The sequence below is a fragment of the Lagopus leucura genome, unplaced genomic scaffold (assembly GCF_019238085.1).
Source record: "Lagopus leucura isolate 7727_CA_CO unplaced genomic scaffold, USGS_WTPT01 Super-Scaffold_100018, whole genome shotgun sequence".
Classification (NCBI taxonomy): domain Eukaryota; kingdom Metazoa; phylum Chordata; class Aves; order Galliformes; family Phasianidae; genus Lagopus; species Lagopus leucura.
In genome coordinates, this window is record NW_024962272.1 from 6,216,763 (window position 1) to 6,235,249 (window position 18,487).

Genomic DNA, 18,487 nt, shown 5'->3' on the forward strand with positions numbered 1-18,487 from the left:
AGATTACATCAAGGCCTATTTCTTGTTCCTTTTCTTCTAATTGGGATCACAGAATTTTTTTCCCAATCTGGTGTATCATGCCCATTGGTCTTACATTCTGTATCCATTTGATCCTGTAACCAACACCTGTAGGAACGTCTATTTTTCTTCTTCTGTTTGTCTGTTCAAACACCTGTCTTCTTGAGACACCATCAGTGCCATTCCTAATACAGCATACACTGTGGCTCCTAATACCACACACACACACACACACACACACACACACAGTTTGCTACGGAAAGGATGCCATCCAAAGGAACCTGGACAAGCTTGAGCAGAAGGCCCACGTGAACTTAATGATGTTTAACAAGACCAAGTGCAGTGTGCTGCAATTGGGTTGAAGCAATCCTAGATGTGCTCAGACTGGGAGAAGTAATTGAGAGCAGCCCTGCAGAGAAGGACTTGATGGTCTTGGTGCATGAAAAGCTGGACATGAGCCAGCAGTGTGCTCTTGCAACCTGGAAGGCCAACTGCAACCTGTGGTACATCAAGATAAGTGTGGCCTGTGGGGAAAGGGTTGTGATTGCTCCTCTCTGCTATGCCTTTATGAGGCTCCATCTGGAATACTGTGCTAGACATGGGACCCACAGTTCAAGAAAGCAGAGCTGTTGGAGTGGGTCCAAGAGACAGCCTCAAAAATGGTAAGAAAGCTGAAGCACCTCTGCTGTGAAGAAAGGTTGAGAGAACTGGGATTATTTAGCTTGGAGAAGAGTAAGCTCTAGGGAGACTTCATTGCTGACTTTATGTACTTAAAGGAAGGAGCTTATAAACAGGAGGGAGAGTAACTTTTTACACTGGCAGTAGTAGGACAGGAGGGAATGGTTTTAAACTATAAAAGAAGTGATTTAGATTAGTAATGAGGAGGACATTCTTTACTCAGAGGTGAGGCACTGAAACAGGTTGTTCAGAGAAGCTGTGGATGCCCCATCCCTGGAGATGTCAAAAACCAGGATGGGATGAGGCTGTGGATAATGTAATTTAATAGGGGGCAAGCCTGATTATGATAAAGGGGTTGGAACTGGTCTTTAAGGTCTCTTCCAGTTCAAGACATTCTGGAGTTCTATGAAACTCACATAAATGCTGAGCCAACAAAGGGAATTTTAAAGGAATCCTAAAAGAAGAATCATAATATTCATTCCTTCCTGTTTTAGGTTTTGATGTCAAGCTGCTCTCAGTGTAGAGCTTGTGATGCTTTGGTTTATGATGAAGAAATTATGGCTGGATGGACAGCAGATGATTCAAACTTGAACACTACCTGTCCTTTCTGTAAAAGTATTTTTCTACCTTTACTTAATATTGAGTTTAAAGACCTACGTGGTTCTGCAAGGTTAGTGAGCTTCACACATGTTGGTTTTCTGCCTTTTCACCTATATGTAGTTATGTTTTTTCATGAAAGTATTTATGTTACACCTTCCAGTATTTTTGTCTAGATGTTTTTAAGAATGTAACTGTCCAACAATTTCAATTGTACTGAAGGAAATTATAAATTGTGTGAACTGTTGGCTCTTGTAGTAAAATAGTCAAAAGAAAAGTGGTTGCATTTTTTACCTGTCATGATATTTTCTTCCTAAACTTTATTGCACAGTGGGTAGAGAGTCTGTTTTCATTTTGTTTCTTTAATGCTGAAACACAAATTGCTAGTATGTGTTCTCAGAATACACTTACAAAACAAGATCATGTTGCTGTTTTCTTGTGTCCGTGGTCAGGCACAATCTCCTACTTTCTAAAGTTATGTTACAGTAACAGCTGTCTTTATTGATATGTCTGGTGCTGATACACTGTTATTGATATAGAACTATTACAAACTAAGCTTCTTTGTAACTATATGTCCTTAGAGTATAGGGTAGGACTTCTTATTTTGTGGATACAATTTTCCTATGTCTTCATTCACTCTCCCTTTCTAAGTTACTAAGGAGAGAATAAGATGAAGATTCTGACAGCATTGTCAAACTTTTAAATGTTGTTCTTCTTGATTTTTGCTATCTTTTGAAAGTAAATGTTGAAAATACTAATTTAAATGAATGTATGTTTTTATCTTAGCCTGTTTCCCCTCATCTCCCATTCATGTTTTAACTTAGCTTTTTCCTGAAGCAAAGTACCTCAGGAGATAGTTTACAAAGTAGCAATACTCCATTAACCACGGATGTACTGGAGCAGAAGCTGCTGTCCAGTTCAGCTGTTACTGACTTGATCAGTTTTTCAGACCACCCACATTCCAGCCACACGATAGCTGAAGAATCAAGCTCCTCAACTGAGCAGAGGTAGGTAAAAAAAGAGTAAATAAATCTCTCAGAAATTTATCAACACTTTCCAGTGTTCTTAGTCTATTTCTAGAGTGAAAATCAGCTTAAGCACCATACATCATGGAAAAATCCAACTATAACTTGATTGTCTGCTTCTTCTTATTCTTTTTCTGTGTTTTAAGTGTACTATTATCGATATGATGTAAGTCTGTAAATGAGTGCCTTCTAGGCACACAACTGTCTGCAGAAATAGAACTTGAATCTTTGTCTGCTATAAATAGGTAAAGCTTCTACTCAGTACTTTTAGAAGGCCTTCAGCTTTTAAAGACAAATTCTGGCATTAGTCTTCCTTTCTCTGTTTAGAATCATAGCAGTCCACTACATAGTGCAGAAAAAAAAAAAAAAAAGGTATATTTGCTGCAGAATTCTTCAAAAGAAAGCCATTGGAATGATCTACGCTTGCACTGAGGAAGTATTGTGACAATGCTGATGTAAAATTAAAACTCAAATTCAAACTGTAAATCTTTTTGGACAATTTGAGGAAAGAAGCATTGAGGAAAAGGTGCTGTATTGGAAGGCGAAAGAACTGAGATATTGTTGCTGTGAAGGCTTTGCTGGGATTTGTTTATATTTTGGTGGAATAGCTTTTTCATCGTTCAGTTTGGAAGCCTTGAATATCTCTTATTAAGGCTTCTCTCAGACTGTTAAAACTTTCATCAGTGTAATAGCAGTTGGTCTTCCCTTAAAATGAAAGGTAGAATGTTAAACTCTTATCTTTGGTCTTATATTGTTAACAAAATCAGACAAATTAAAAATCCACACCTCTAAATAAATCCTTTCTGTCTCTTTGCAGATCATTTGGAAGCAGGCAGCTTCTGTTTTTCTTGTTATTTTGTAGTTCTGTGTTGTAGTTGAATTACTTTCATGCACTGCTTCAGTTATAAAGCACGTAGAAGGTGTGTTCTGCAAGTAGTTGGATTTCATTCATGAAATTCGATGACTGATAGTAGGAGTTTGCTGTAATTATCTTGGTAATGTTCAGTGCTAGCAATTTTTGTTTTCGAAAACCTTTTACTTCCTTTTTGGCAGACACACTGCCTTCTTTCCTGTAGTATTTTTACCAAAGCAGGATCATCTTTGTGTATTGACAAAACTTTACATTGCTATTACAACATGCTGGGTTTTTTGAGCATGATGAGGCTACTCCAGAGGCCTGTATAGAACTGCTGTGTTTTCAGATTGATCCTTTAGGCATACCTATCTTTTTTTTTTTTTTTTTTTTTTTTTTTTTTTGTGTGTGTGTGTGTATGACTCATTAATTTAAGAGACAGATTCTGTTTTTCCCTAAACTGTGGAGCTAATTGAGCAAATTCCTTGTTGATAGAGGAACTTGGTTCCGTGCACATACTTGATGGCCAGTCTCTGCTCCTTTCCTGTTGCTAATGGAATATTGAATCATTCACACTAGCATATTCTCTTCTAAAATTGAAACAGTGAAGCTGCAGAAGAACAGAGCAAAGATCTCAGAACCATGAAGATGTCTGCCAATAATCCACCAAAAAGGGGAGTGTCTTTAACTCGAAGCCACAGTGTTGGAGGTCCACTGCAAAATATTGATCTTTCCCAGAGACCGTCCCATGGCATTTCAACAGTTAGTCTTCCAAATAGTTTGCAAGAAGTTGTGGTAAGTTGCAAAGTCACATGCTGAGTTGACAATAAAGTGTTGAATACAATGAATTTAAAATGAATAATGTTCTGCTGCTTGCTTTGTTGCCTGTTTTGGGAACAAAAATGGCCAAATTTATTTTCATATTCTTATAACAAATCTTGGTGTCTTCCTAGTTCAGTTTGAAGAACTGTAACTTTAGTGTAATATGTTCTCTTTGTCAGAACTGAGCTACTCTTTGTCTTTCTAAAGCTGGGAAGTTGTTTTAGAAATAACTAGTACAGAAGACTAAACACATAGTGTGGACAACACAGCAGGCCATGAATGAAAGACCGTTCCTCTTTCCTGCTTTTACTTAGACTTCTCCTTTATATTCTAGTAGACTTACTTGATGGGTTGGCTGGAAAAAAGTAGAAGGCATATTCAGAGTATTACATTATTTTTATAACTTAAGCTGAGTTAAGCTCCTCTCTTAAGTTAAGTAAGCTCCTCTCTCTTAGTGCTTTTTGTAGGCAAGAGGCTGTCTTGACAAGTACTGATGATTAAGTATCATACATGATGTAATTAAATATTTTTCTGCTATATCCATTTGCCACTGGCTTAGTACAAGCTTAGGCAGCTTGAAACTGTGTAGTCAGAGACAAGTTATAACAAATCAGCTTTTTATCTTTTTCATATAAGAGAAAGCAAATGAGCTTAGGTGATTGTGCTGTAAAGGTAAGACACACCTCAACAGTCAAAACTTCTGATACTGCTAGTGTATGTTCAGTACTTCCAGAGGCTTCTTCCAAATGTCAAAAGGAATGTTACAATGGGGGATTTTCAGGGAAAGTCATTCTGAAGTAAAATTCTAGTAAGAATTTTTGGTTTTGTTTTGTTTTTAGGATCCTTTAATTGAAAGACCTAATCCTCTCCCCGTATCCGTACCCTACTTGAGCCCTTTGGTACTGCGGAAGGAGCTTGAATCCCTATTGGAAAACGAGGGAGAGCAAGTAATTCATACGTCCAAATTCATCAATCAACACCCCATAATCTTCTGGAACTTGGTTTGGTATTTCCGAAGGTTGGATCTACCTAGCAATTTGCCTGGACTTATTCTAACATCTGAACATTGTAATGATGGAGTGCAGGTTAGTAACTTTCTCTATTTAGAACTGAAGCTGTTACAGTACCTTAAATGTGAGAATTTGGTTCAAAAAAATAGGTAGGTTCTTTATGAACAGTTTGAATTTAATAAATTATGTGTTGCTGTTGCACAAAGAATAAGATTAACAAGATAATAAGAATAAGATTAATAAGATTAAGTCAATGTGTGTTCTTCTATTAGTAATCACTAATCTGTTACTGGTTTCAGAGGCTCTTAATTTGATCAATTATGGAGTTATTCAGTCCCACATATTTTATTATGGAAATAAATGGTTGAGATATGTATGCAAGTAGAATTTCTAGTTGTTGGTATGGTCAGCATGTAAATATGCTTACCAAGTCTTACTTGAATCAAAAGACACTAAGTTGTATTTTAATAAATCAGTTTACTTGTTTGTTAGATTCAAGAGAAATTAAATATTTTTGTTTGATTGTTTGCAAAATGAGTACAAGAGCAGATTTATACAATACGTGTGTGCTTTTGTTCTTTTTTTTCCTTTTCCTCGTGTATATAGCTTCCTTTGACATCTCTTGCTCAAGATAGCAAGCTAGTATACATCCAACTTCTGTGGGACAATATCAACCTCCACCAAGAGCCAGGGGAGCCTCTGTATATATCCTGGAGAAATCTCAGTAAGTAAAATGAATGTTACAAGAAAGCAGAGGGAGTAGAGGCTGCAGGAAGAAATAGTTGTTTTGTAGTGTGTAAAGTTTATAACACTCATAGAGCTGGGTATCATTTTTAGTATAGGAAGTATTTACAATCCCTTAGATACTCAACGTAGTCTCAAGAGTCAAATTATTTGTGACAGTAGTTTTTCATCTCTGTGAAGAAGAATGTAACCAGTTCTTCATATGCTACACGCTTATGGACAGGAAGGGAGGATTTGTTCTAGATTCAGTATTAAATAAGCTTCACTTGATTTGAATGTTTGGTATTATCTGGTTATAGCTGTACAGTAATTTAGTAGAAAACGGTACTTCGAAACAGTAGCTGTAGTATTTATAAATGAATGAAAGGTTTCAAATCCCGTTAATAAATGCATTTGGCAGCCTACTTGACTGCCAAATCTAAGATCCAAGAAAACCTTTGTCTACTATAGTTTAGTTTGGACAGATGAAAAATCATCACATGTGGCACGCTGGCTCTGAGAATTCCTTTACTTATGATCAGTAAAAATTTTTTGTAAAAAAAAAAAAAAAAAAAGGTTTTCCAAAAGGTTTTGTTGACCTAACATTTCATTCTGCTTTTTAGTTTTTAAAATCTGTGCATTTTCAATATGTTTTCACAGTAATATTCATACCAGCATGCCAGTTCTGGTTTTGAGGTAATGAAAAAGCGTTTGCCCAAAGTAACCTAAATATAACCAGATTGACCAGAAAATTAGTTGAGAGCACAGAATAATATGTATTTTCTTTAACTTGCACAAAGCATATTGATTTGAGTTTAATATATGGAAAGCATCCCCAAAGTACACAGTTGTGAGTGAAGATGTGTACTTACGTGTATTTGAGCAAATAAGTAAATAAAGAAGCAAAAGGCCTTTTTAAAATGGGCTGAAAGAAGGGCAGTCATATTGCAGAGTGTCTTTACAGAATCTATTTAGAAAACCATGATACATGCCAATTTTTGAAACTGTCAGGCCAGGTTTGGTCTATATTTCATTTACACGCCGAGTGCTTACTGCATAATCAATAGCCTTATTTTTTTGCCAGTAACTGTATTATATTTTCTCATGAGTCATTGTTTGAAAAAAAAAAAAAAAAAATGATGTTACATTAGTTGCAGTGTGAGCAACAAATCACAGTAATAGATGTCTTGGTAACTTTTTCCTGTTTGATGCAGCTGCACTTTATTCCAATATGTAGTCCCAAAGTTATCAGTGAATTTCAAGAAAGTAAAATTCATAGGAAATGTGATGGTGTTTTCTTTTGAAAAAAAAAAAAGGAAAAGAAAAAAAATCTAAATTTCACTCCAAGAAGGTTAAGTACAGCAATGTATCTAAACTATAGCAGCTAACATATGAAGTCTCTTGTACTTTTCTGTCATCTGTGATCCTGAGAGTCTGGATACTTTTGCATTTGTGGTGAAGTAAAGCCTAGAAGCAGACAGAGCCTTTCTGTGGTGATGCATTTCTGTAAATTGAGTAGAGATTCTGTATATATGTCTCATTTTCTGAAATGCCTTCTGCATGTTGAACTGGAAAAAAAACAATCCTTATCTTTGCTAAGAATCTAAACTGCTATATTTAACCAGATTCTTCTGAAAAGAAACCCTCTACAGTGGCAGAAGATCAGCAGGCAACACACACTTTGTTGGAGAACATTAAACTGAGTATTCAGCATAATAACGTTGTTAAACCAATCCATCTCCTTCTACAGAAAGTTAAACCAGATGTGAAACGACAGAGGTAAAGTGAAAATCTCTTCTTACTTTCTTACTACTCGGAGTTAAAGATCAGACCATACACTTTTCACACTGAGAATTCCATAAGGACTTCCCGGGAATATTAACGTTCTTTTATGTCCACTCAACACTGTGCCTAATTCTTAATGCTATATTTACAAACAGATGCATTCTGTAGCCAGAACTCATCCAAAATCAAATGGAGAAATGTAACTATTTAGTCAGAATGAGCTTCTAAAAAATGGATTTAAAAAAAATACAGGTACTTTGTGGATTTTGATGTTGCCCCACATCTAACTAAGTGCAGAAATGCAGTGTGCTGTTGCATAATCTGGAATAGTCTACAAACTGCCTAGATACAGCTACAGAAGTTTTGCCAACTTGTAGAAGTGGCTAATAGAATGGGATGCAACATAATCCCACGTGAAGTGAGACAGTCTACGTTTGCCATCTGTGCAGTAATTCAAAAAGCGCTTCAGACAAAAGCACAGTCTGGAGTTTGTAATTTCCAAAGTGCATTCAGGAGTCTACAATGTTAAGCTGAACTTTGCTTCTGTGGTTTGTAGTTACTAAAAAACAAACGAGGTTGATCTGCCTAAAGGAGAATCTTTCACAAGGTAAATATTAATACCCAGTTTGATAGTGCCCCTTCTGAGAGAGATCTTTACTTTCTGAAACAAACAACAAAACAAGTATAGCTAATCTGTGAAATAAGCTCTCTCTGTGTATTTCATCCTCAAGCAGCAATAAGTTAATAAAGAGTTGAAGCTTAATTCTACATTTCTTGTTTTTCTGGAGGCTTTATGAAATGTTTGACAGGGACTTTTTCAGAGCCACTGTAACTACTGAGATCCATGCTTAATACAGCTTCATAATCTAATGGCAAATATTTAGGCTTCAGAAAACCTCAAGCTATTGGACGTGTAGATCACGTACATCCTTCACAAACATGATTAAAAAAAACAGCTGCAGAAACTATATAATGGAAGAGTAGTGTCTTTGACAGTGACTTTTTAAACTGAGAATAGTTGGTAAGTTCATTTATTTACCCTTCAAAATATTTCCTAGGAGTTTTTACAGAGAAATTCTTTTCCTGTCTCTGGTATCTCTTGGAAGAGAGAACATTGACATTGGTAAGTGAAAAATACTGTGAATTTTGTAGTTTATGTGGTATGTGTACAACATATGTGAATACTCTATATGAAAACTAGTGAAGAAAATTGACATCTGTGTATTTCTAAGTAACTTTTCACTTGCTGCATTTTAAGGAAAAGTGCTGTGCTGTTACTCTTAAAGTAGGTTTCACTTCTCTGAAAATTCAGTTTGCATGGGGCCATTAATTTTGGTTTTGATGAAATGATTACACCTTGCAGTGCTACAGGTTTGGGGCAGAGTAGCTGGAAGGATGAATAGAGGAGAGGAATCTGATAGTATTAGCTGACAGGCAGCTGAACGTGAGCGAGCAGTGTGCCCGGGTGGCCAAGAAGGCCAACAAGATCCTGACTTGTATCAGAAATAGCGAAGCCAGCAGGAGCAGGGAAGTGAAGTGCCTGCTTGTACTCAGCACTGGTGAGTCTGCATCTCAAATGCTGTGTTCAGTTTTGGGCCCATGACTACATGAAAGACATTGAGGCCCTGGACTGTGTTCAGAGAAGGGCAGCAAAGCTGGTGAGGAATCTGAAACACAGATCTTAATGGGGTGTGGCTGAGGGAACTGGGATGTTAATGAGGAGAAGAGGAGGCTCAGGGGAGGCCTTACATCTCACTGCAACTACATAAAAGGATGTTGTGGTGAGGTGGATTTTGATCAGTTCTCCTGGGTAACATTAAGTTGTGCCAGGGGAGGTTCATTGAGTGACCTCACTGCAGCCTTTCAGTACCTAAAGGGAGCCTACAAACAGGAGGGGAATTAACCCTTTGAAAGGGTTGACAACTGCAGGACAAGGGGAATGGTTTTGAGGGGGGGAGATTTAGGTTGGATGTCAGGGAGAAATTCTTACAGAGAGAGTGGTGAGGTGCTGGAACAGGCTGCCCAGAGGGGTTTGTGGATACCCCATCCTTGTAGGTGTTCAAGGGCAGATAGAATGGGCCTTGGGCAGCCTGGTCTGGTATTAAATGGGGAGGTTGGTGGCCCTGCCTGTGGGAGGGGGTTGGAGATTCACGATCCTTGAGGTCCCTTCCAATCCTGGCCATTCTGTGACTCTGTGAAGTTTCTTCTCGGGAAGAGTGATTAAGCATTGGAACAGACTGCACAAAAGGTGGTGGAATCACCATCCCTGGAGGTGTTTAAGGAAAGGGTAGATGTAGTAATTATGGAGGTAGTGGGCAATATTGGTGGGAGGTCGATGGTTGGACTAGATGATCTTAGAAGTCTATTCCAGCCTTAATTATCTCTGATTCTATGGAACAAGTATTAAATTATTTTAAACAACATTTATCTTGAAGTGTTACTTCAAGACTGAGAACTTGCTCCCAAATTTGCCTTTTTTTTTTTTTTTTTCTTTCATCTCACATATCTTGCACTAGCTCTGTGTTTTCTACGTAGCTGCTTGCCATCCCATCCTGCTGTCCTCTAACATTTGTTTGGCAACATGCAAGCAATGGGGCTCACTCTCAGCCATGTGACATGAAGTATCTTGGAAGCAGAACTCCTTGCATGTTGTGCTTTCACTACAGTGCTTTTTGATGTTTCAGCCTGTAAATGCTTTCTAGTTTCTTTCATAGAACCTTTTTGGAAAAAAAAAATCCGGTAGCTAGTTCAGTTATCCTGAGATAATAATTTTTTATTCTATAAAAATCACCAGAAATATTTTTATAGGAAAAGTATTGCTCACTGGACATGATTTCTTAAATAACTTTAATAATGCTCTTTGTATTTCAGAAGTCTTTGATAGCGAATACAGACTTGCACATAAAAATCTGCCAAAAGAAGTTCTCGAAAGAATGCAGAAAATAGATGCACCACCAAGCAGCAGAGTTGAGTGCTGTCGGAAGTACTTTGGAGCACCTTTAATATAAAAATGAGGAAACCACATGCTAAACTTCGTCAAGACAAAAGCAGGTGAACAAAAAAGGAGTATGGGGATATACATACATGCTTTTGAATCATAAAAAATGATAATTGAGCAATTTGTCACAGTAATTTCATGGATCTACAGCATATAACCTTGTCTTTCATCTCATGAGATGCAGTGTAAACTATGTTAAAATGTTTGTAAAATGTATTAATAGGGGGAGTTGGTTTCAGTGATTTATCTGCATTTTCTCCTGTATATGTTTTTCCTTTCTTACATCTTTGCCCCTTCAATGTCAACTTGTTCAGAAAGCTGATAATTAAATAGGAAACTAAAGTTGGTGAGTTTCCTAAGGGCTATCAGTATCTGTGTATTTTAATGAAAGACCTTCCCTGATACAGAGTGCTTAGGTCCTTCAGTACTTCTTTAAAATGACCTTTACTTCAAGGGGATCTTTTGCATTGTTGTGTGCAGTATATATGTGTGAATGTAAATATTTGAGTCCTTGGATTGGAAATTGCAATGCAGTTGCTTCTAAACAGATCACAGTACCTAAAATTGCTACCCTTGTCCTTACCCTTGTTCCAATTAATATTCAAGATGGTCTTTGAGTGTATGCCTACAGTTGTAAAACCTAGAAACTCCCCAGTTGTCCTGCCTTGTCTGTCAGACAAATTGAAGATCCTATGGACATACTGCTGTTTTCTGCAAAGGAATTATAGGCTTCTACACTAAGTGACTCAGAAGTTGAAGGCTTTCTACAAGTAAGATAGGAAGCTTAGATGACAATGGGATTTGAGAGAAGGTATGTCAAACAGACCTTATCTCAAAACATGCTTTATAATGCATGCAAGTATGCTTTGAAAATTTCTTTCTCTTGGATTCTTTATTACCTTCCCTCATGGTTTCATGCTAGCCTGTGGGTTAATTGTTTTGCACTGACAGTCCAAATTTAATATTTCAATTAAAATTTATTTATAAATATGGTCTTCAAGGTGTGACTTCACGTCAGTGAATTGCTTGAATGAATGATCTAAAAAGGTAAATCCACCTTCAGCTTGCTTCTATTAGATAAGACACTTCCTCACCTCCCATACTAGTTGACAACAGCAGTCATATCTTTGGAAAAGAAGAGCCTGGACACAGCTCTGTAGTTTAAATTTGTCTGTTACTTAAGAAATATGGCAAGATTTATTTCAGGTTTTTTTTTTTTTTTTTTTTTTTTTCTGAAATTTACTGATGGGTTTTTCTGATACAGCTGTTCCTGGGGAAAGAACAGAAGGATTTGTAGCATGTTAAAGGAGCGCAGCTAGAACTACAGTTTCATCTGAGTATGAATGCGTTCACTTCATACCAATCTTTCTTAAAGCTTGTTATTCTTGAAAATGATGAGGGAGGTTCTAGCTGAAGCAACAAAAGCAACTTTTCTTGAAAGACTGGGAGAGTGAATTTGCTCTCTGTGACAGAATATGTTTGCATTATAGACTGCTTCCTTGCCATTTGTCTAAAAGTGCTGGCCCTAATTCAGTATGGGGATATGGCCTGGACAAATTTTCTCCTCATGAAAATGTTGTGCTATTTCAACAATTAAAAGCAAAGAACACAACTTTTCTTTTTTATTCTTTATTCTTTGGGTTTTATGAACAGTTGCTTCCAGATTTCAGACCTCCATCTCAATGGAAGCCTGATTCTTGATATTTTATCCTCTTCTCCTTTTAGACAACTTACATGCATGGTTCCATCTTTATAAAGAGACTAAATGTCTAACGTATTCTTCCAAATAGTTTAATAATTCTATATATAAAAAGGCAAACTTTATATTTTCATACTGATCTTAAACATACAGCTACGTGAGTATAATTGAGTGTTCATTGGATAAACTTTGATTGTGACACAACGTACAAGGAGGCAACCTTTTAGTGACTGTTAAAATCTCCAAGCTCATTAAATTGAAAAGAAATTGTACCCATTAAGTGCTTTTTTATGTAACTGGTGACATTAAATTACTTTTACACCATTGCAAAGGAGATAATAATAAGTAACAGTAGTATGCAGATCAGCTTCACTGTAGAGCAGCCTTCTCACCTTTTACTGAAAACTGGGCAATTAATTGGCAGTACTACTGTAGAAGCTGCCAAAGTAGATTGTGTCACAACATGTAGTGCTGACATGGGTACATAACTAAACTAGAGCAGAAAAAATGACAATGCTGAGGAAAAAGGATCGCTGCAAGATTTTAGGTCATCTTTGCAGAAGTTTAACTTGCTTTGATATGCTTCTGCATATTGATGTTTTGTACACTACAAATTAGCTTCTATTCCTCTGTTTTGTACCTGAATTTCAGAATGGTGGAAGTCCTGCTTGGAATTACTTGAAGTCGTGAGATGCCTACTGAAATTAACTCTTCTAACATAGATACAGAGGCAAAAGTGAGCACTTACTCTTTATAACTTGGATTTCTGTAACACCTGATTTTTGATAGCTAACAATTCAGCTAGTTCTTTAAAGAAATCTGTAGTTCAGACGAAAAAAGAGAACTCTGACTTTTTTAAAACTATTTTTTCAGTTAGTTTTCAGATAAAGAGATGCTTTTTTAAGAAAATAAGACAACAATAAAACCACAAAAAGAGTATTCACAAAAAAATGATAACAATTGAACTGGGAACCAAAGGTTTGCTTCTGTGTTGCTTTCTCTCTGGTACATGATGGCACTTCTTGTTCCTGCTTTAATATTAGTCAATTGGAAAACACTTTTGTCCCTCTGAAAATGGATCAGTAAAGGCAGAATACATTCTTCTCTGCAGTTATCAACAGTGTGAACTTCTTGGGCCACGTAGGAATGACCTAATTACCTACAAATGTTTTTGATTTATTTCACACCTACTCCTAGTATTCCAAAGTTATATGAATACATAGTGCATAAAACAGCAAGACAGAGGTGCTGAGGAGGAGGGAGGGAGATAAGCTTGGTTTTTGCTTCTGTTTGCCTCTCAGTGTAAGCAGAAACAGTAGCATTTTCTCACTTATAAAATCCTTGCCTCTGAATATTCTCTGTAGTCTGGCACGTAAATGAACACCCGCTGGTATGGTTCTTTTGCATGTACTTTGGAATTCCTACGTATGAACCTGAAGAAAATGTTTGTAGACAAATATTACATTCAGAACCTGTGATGTTTGTACAGAATGAGGGTGCTAATCAACCTGTTAACATATGCAGGAGCAAACTCTTAATGGAATCTCAAGTGAGCCCAAGAAGTTGGAAAGTTTCTGTTGCAATAACAAACCTTACAGAGAGAAGTTCCCTTGCCCTACGAATGCTGAATTGCTGTCAGTTACATTGGGAAGATATCTAGCACCTTTCACCCAGATATTGTCGGTAGTTTGTCTGCTTCTAACAAAATACCTTTTGCAGAATTGAAAAAAAAAATAGAGATCTTAAAGTTTTAAAATCAGGATTCTAAAATGCCCAAATGTTTCTTTAGTGTTGTGAACGTATTCTGGCACATTACCAACATATGACTGTCAAAATCCGGTATGCATAGGAAGCTGATACAGCTGCAGTACTGGCACAGTAATAGGTACCAGCTTTCACAGGTTACTACAAACATCTCTGTATTACTGTCTTCACATTTTATGTAACTAAAGCTTAGCTAATACAATTTTAATAGAAAATATTGCATTTACTATGTGTATTTAAAAATAAGTTCATTCATTTTGCAAATTAATTATTAATGGATTTACACATTTGATAAGCTCAAAGTGCATTGGACTCTTGAGTAATTTTATTCCACTTTGACTGTGAATGAATGGCTTTTTGTATTGCTGCAGCTAGAAGAATATGCTTGTCATTAGATTTACTATTTTATTTCAATAGCTGCAACATAGTGGCATACTTCCAACACGTGTGCTAAATCAGATCATAGAAATGACATTTTAAAAATAATGTTAAAATATAAGTGGGTGAAAAATTCACACAGTAGTTTCTCATTTTAAAATTCGAAAGTTCTCTCCTTAAAGTTAACTGAACAGCTACTTCAGTGCAGATAACATTAATTAAGTGTTAAGCTGGATATCTTATTCACAGATGCTTTTTGTTTTTCCAGTTCCAACTAATAAAAACTTCAAAATGCCTTCTTTGTATCAGCTTTTCCTCATTGACCTTTTTTAAAAAAAAACAAATGAGACACCCTTCTGACTTCTAAAGCCTGAGACTGAAGTTCTGAATGGAACTCTAGTTCTGTTTTCTACTGTGCTGTATATCATGCATGTGAGGAGAGAAATTTGCTTTTCCTTTTTGTCTTTCAGTTGCATCAGTCAGTGGTGCAAATAAAAGGGACTGTTTGCTGTTTTTAGAAGCACATTAAACTCCTTTTAGGAGCTTAAAATAAACTGTATTGTAATGAGGATGAAAGGATGGGGTGTGAATAATTATGGATTTATTGAGTGGGAAAGTTTTCTGTAATGCAATAAAATTTGCACTGGTTTAGAGACTGTTTTGAACTGTTGAAAAATGGCATCCATTTACTGTGCTTTGATTAACAAGTGTTTCTCTGTAATGTTTTTGTAAATTTGAAAAATGTTGCTTGAGTTTAAAAGGGCACTTCTATGTATTCTGAATTTTGTATAGATATCCTAGATTAAGAAACAATTTTTAATGTGTTTTGCAAAATAAAGTAAGTACAAATCCCTCATGAAGTCTCAATTATTCAACTGTTTGACAAAATTTAATCTTAAATGGAAATTCAGCCTGTAGTTTTGCAAAATCAGACTTTCAGTTGCCTTTTGGGACTTTTTTTCATAGCATCTCAATGAATGTTTAATGGGGGGAAAGCACTAGAACAGTTGAAGCAGGACAGAGAGAGGAAAAAAACCACCCAGATTTGTAGAACCATAGAATCATTAGAGTTGGAAGGGACCCTTAAAGGTCATCTTGTCCAAATGTCCTGCAACGAACAGGGACACCTACAGCTTCATCCATCTGGACCTTTAAGTGTCTCCAGGGATGGGACATCCACAGCCTCTCTGGACAACCTGTTCTAGTGCCTCACCACTGCTATTGTTGAAAGCAAAAAACAAACAAACAAAAACAAAATCACTCAAACAGCTCCATGTATCTCCTGTCCTGAGGACTCCACAGCTGGATGCAGTACTCCGGTGATGCCTCACCAGTGAAAATTAGTGACACCACCTCCTTGGACCTGCTGCCCGTGCATCTTCTGATGCAGCCTGGGATACAGTTTGCTTTCTGGCCTGTGAGGGTACATTGCTGACCCATGTCCAGCTTCCCATCCACCAGTACCCCCCCAGGTTCTTTTTGGCAAGGCCTGTGCTGTAATGTTATGTCCTCCAGCTTGTACTGATAGCAGGTATTGCTGTGATCCCGTCGCAAGATCTTGCACTTGGCTTTGCTGAACCTCATGAGGGTCTCCTGGGCCCGCTGCTCAAGCTTGTCTAGGTCCCTATGGGTGGTATCCAATGCCTTGGGTATGTTGAGCATACCACACAACTTGACGTCACCCACAAACTTGCTGAGGGTGCACTCGATCCCACTGTTAATATAATTGAGGAGGTATTAAGCATGTTTGTCTCAGTGCTGGCTGCTGAGTGAAACACTCATCACTGATCTCCATCTGGAACTTCAGCCATTGACCACTGTGGGTGCCACTGTCTTGGGCAGTTTTGTTTCTAAGATGGCTCTGAGGGATCATAAACAAACCATGTATCACAAGACTAGCATAGCTAGAGAAAAAAAAAATGGAAAACAGGCTGAAGGAGGCAGAAGCTGTGTTTACAGGGAAGACATGGACCATGGCTTCATAATCAGTTAGTGCTCTCTGCTCACCAGGAAAAGCATCATTAATGAGGTATATGAGAACAGGTTCGTGGCTGCAGGTTACTAAACACTTGCTGTGAGGTCTGTTTCTTTCGCTGATGTTGCTGAGTTACGCTTTCGGCGATGCAGCCTTGCAGATCACAAGAGATGCTGGTGAGTCTCCTACCTCCTGTTTTCATGCTTAGGTTCTAAATAATAAATAAATTGGACACTGAGGCGAAATTTGAACAGTAGATATTGCCAGTTACTGGCAAGTACTTCAGGCCTTTCTGATTGAATGTCTTTGAAACGCCTTCCCTTATGGTCACCAGTTTGTTAATCTACTAGTAAAAATAGCAGAACCAAACGCCTAAACAAGAATGTGTAACAAAAGGGCAGCTTGTGGAGATCATCAGGTGTTGGGAATTGCAGGAATAGTTCGTCTTTCAGACGCTTCTTTTATAACCTTGTTAGAACAAAGACTTTGGGTTGCTTTTTGTTTGTTCATTCACAGGTTCTCTGCCATCTTCAATAATGTCTTTTGCTACAAATTTTACACCTGCAGAGGAATAACCTCATGTACCAGCATGGGCTGGAGAGCAGCTTGCCAGAAACAACCTAGGGTTCCTAGGGGATGCCAGCATCACCATGACTGAGGAGCATGCCTTTACATGAAAGACAGCAATCCTAACACGGGCAGAGGTAGACAGCAGTGATCTTTCTGTGCTACTCAGTGCTTGTGAGAAAGGCTGAAATCTGGGACTGTTCAGCCTAGAGAGGATTCAGAAGGCTGGAGGAGGAAGATCTCATTTGGTGGTAACTGTTGAGGCAGAAGGAGGAAGACATTGCTACAGTTCCCTGTGGCGCTCTGCTGGAGTGATTTCACAGACAGCTAAGCTCCTGTGAGCCACTCTCTCACCTCCCCTCCTTGAAAGCGCAGGGAGGAGAAAATAAGATGAAAAAAGGCTGATGGGTTAAGAGTAGTTTCATAAATAAAACAGAAGCAGAGGGAGAGAATTCTTCTTCTCTACTTCACATCAAGTAAGGTTCAACCACGTCTTGGGAAGCAAGGCCTCATTACACACAGGAGAGAGAGACATGCTTTTCAGCATTCTCTTCCTTTCCCAGCTTTTACTGCTTAATGCGATGTAGCTTGCCTACCCTGCGACCAACTTGCCTCTTGCTCACTTTCAGCCTCCCAACTGAGGAGAGCATCGAGAGCCAGCCTTGTTGCTGTATCAGAACCACTCAGCAACAGCCAATACACTGACGCAGTACCAGCACTGCTCTAAGTTGCAAGAGTCGAATACCACCGTGCAGCAGTTACTGTGGGAGAAATAACCTCAGTTCCATGGTTGTGGAGATCCAGGTAGCAGTAGATGAAGTTGTACCCAAAGTCCATTACTTTCCTGAAAAGCCAGGTACCTATTTCACAGCTGAGCTTTAAGTTTTCTGAACAACTTCAGCCTTGTGGAGCAGCCATCCCACCAACACTGCACACAGGCTACTGTTGCCAAAAAGCACTTAATGTTTTGTCACTTGTTTTGTATCAGACTTTGACCTGACCTTAAGATGGCAGCTGCAGCTGCTGACTATGCAAAACCTTACTGCAAAACCTACTGTGGCAGAGTGGTGTACTGCTAACAGATAGATTAAACACTACTTTATTAGCTGCCTGTGAGTTGGAAATGATTATGCTTCAATTCCTAATTCAAACCAGACTTCAAGGAAGGTTAATTTGATCCTTCCATGTCCATTAATCTACTGCCAGCAAATCACCTGTTCAGCAGCTCTGATTTCTACAGTGGTGGTAAAGCTTTATGAGTTCAAGTCTTTTGTACTTGAAAGAGAAGCACAAATGTGAACAAAACACTGAAGTAGATACTGACTATTTGAGGGCACCTAAAAATTTCCTTGCTGCATCCTATTCCAACACCAATTAATTCATATGCAGTCACAGCAGAATTCCTGTAAGACTGAGTGATCTCCACAAAATATAACCTAAATACATTCTAAATACATGCAGACTACTAGGACTAAGTTAAAGAGTGAAATTATTAAATCAAACATTTCGGTAGATGGCTTACTCATTCTCTGTACCAGTACTGATTTAAAGAACAAAATGGTGAAATACGTGCACTTAACTCTCACAAGAATCAC

The 18,487-nt window shown here is 37.8% G+C and overlaps 1 protein-coding gene across 3 annotated transcripts in view; it reads left to right on the forward strand.

Annotated features, from left to right (window-relative positions):
• DENND4C (DENN domain containing 4C) overlaps positions 1-15,206 on the forward strand; it is an 80,156-nt gene extending 64,950 nt beyond the window's left edge. For all 3 annotated transcript variants that reach the window (XM_042877358.1, XM_042877360.1, XM_042877359.1), the window contains 8 exons: positions 1,191-1,366; positions 2,118-2,300; positions 3,777-3,966; positions 4,833-5,078; positions 5,610-5,727; positions 7,352-7,505; positions 8,570-8,634; positions 10,383-15,206. In XM_042877358.1, coding sequence (XP_042733292.1) covers positions 1,191-1,366; positions 2,118-2,300; positions 3,777-3,966; positions 4,833-5,078; positions 5,610-5,727; positions 7,352-7,505; positions 8,570-8,634; positions 10,383-10,519 — 1,269 coding nt within the window. In that variant the 3' untranslated portion in view covers positions 10,520-15,206. The remainder of the gene's footprint in view (positions 1-1,190; positions 1,367-2,117; positions 2,301-3,776; positions 3,967-4,832; positions 5,079-5,609; positions 5,728-7,351; positions 7,506-8,569; positions 8,635-10,382) is intronic.
• The last annotated feature ends 3,281 nt before the right edge of the window (positions 15,207-18,487 follow it).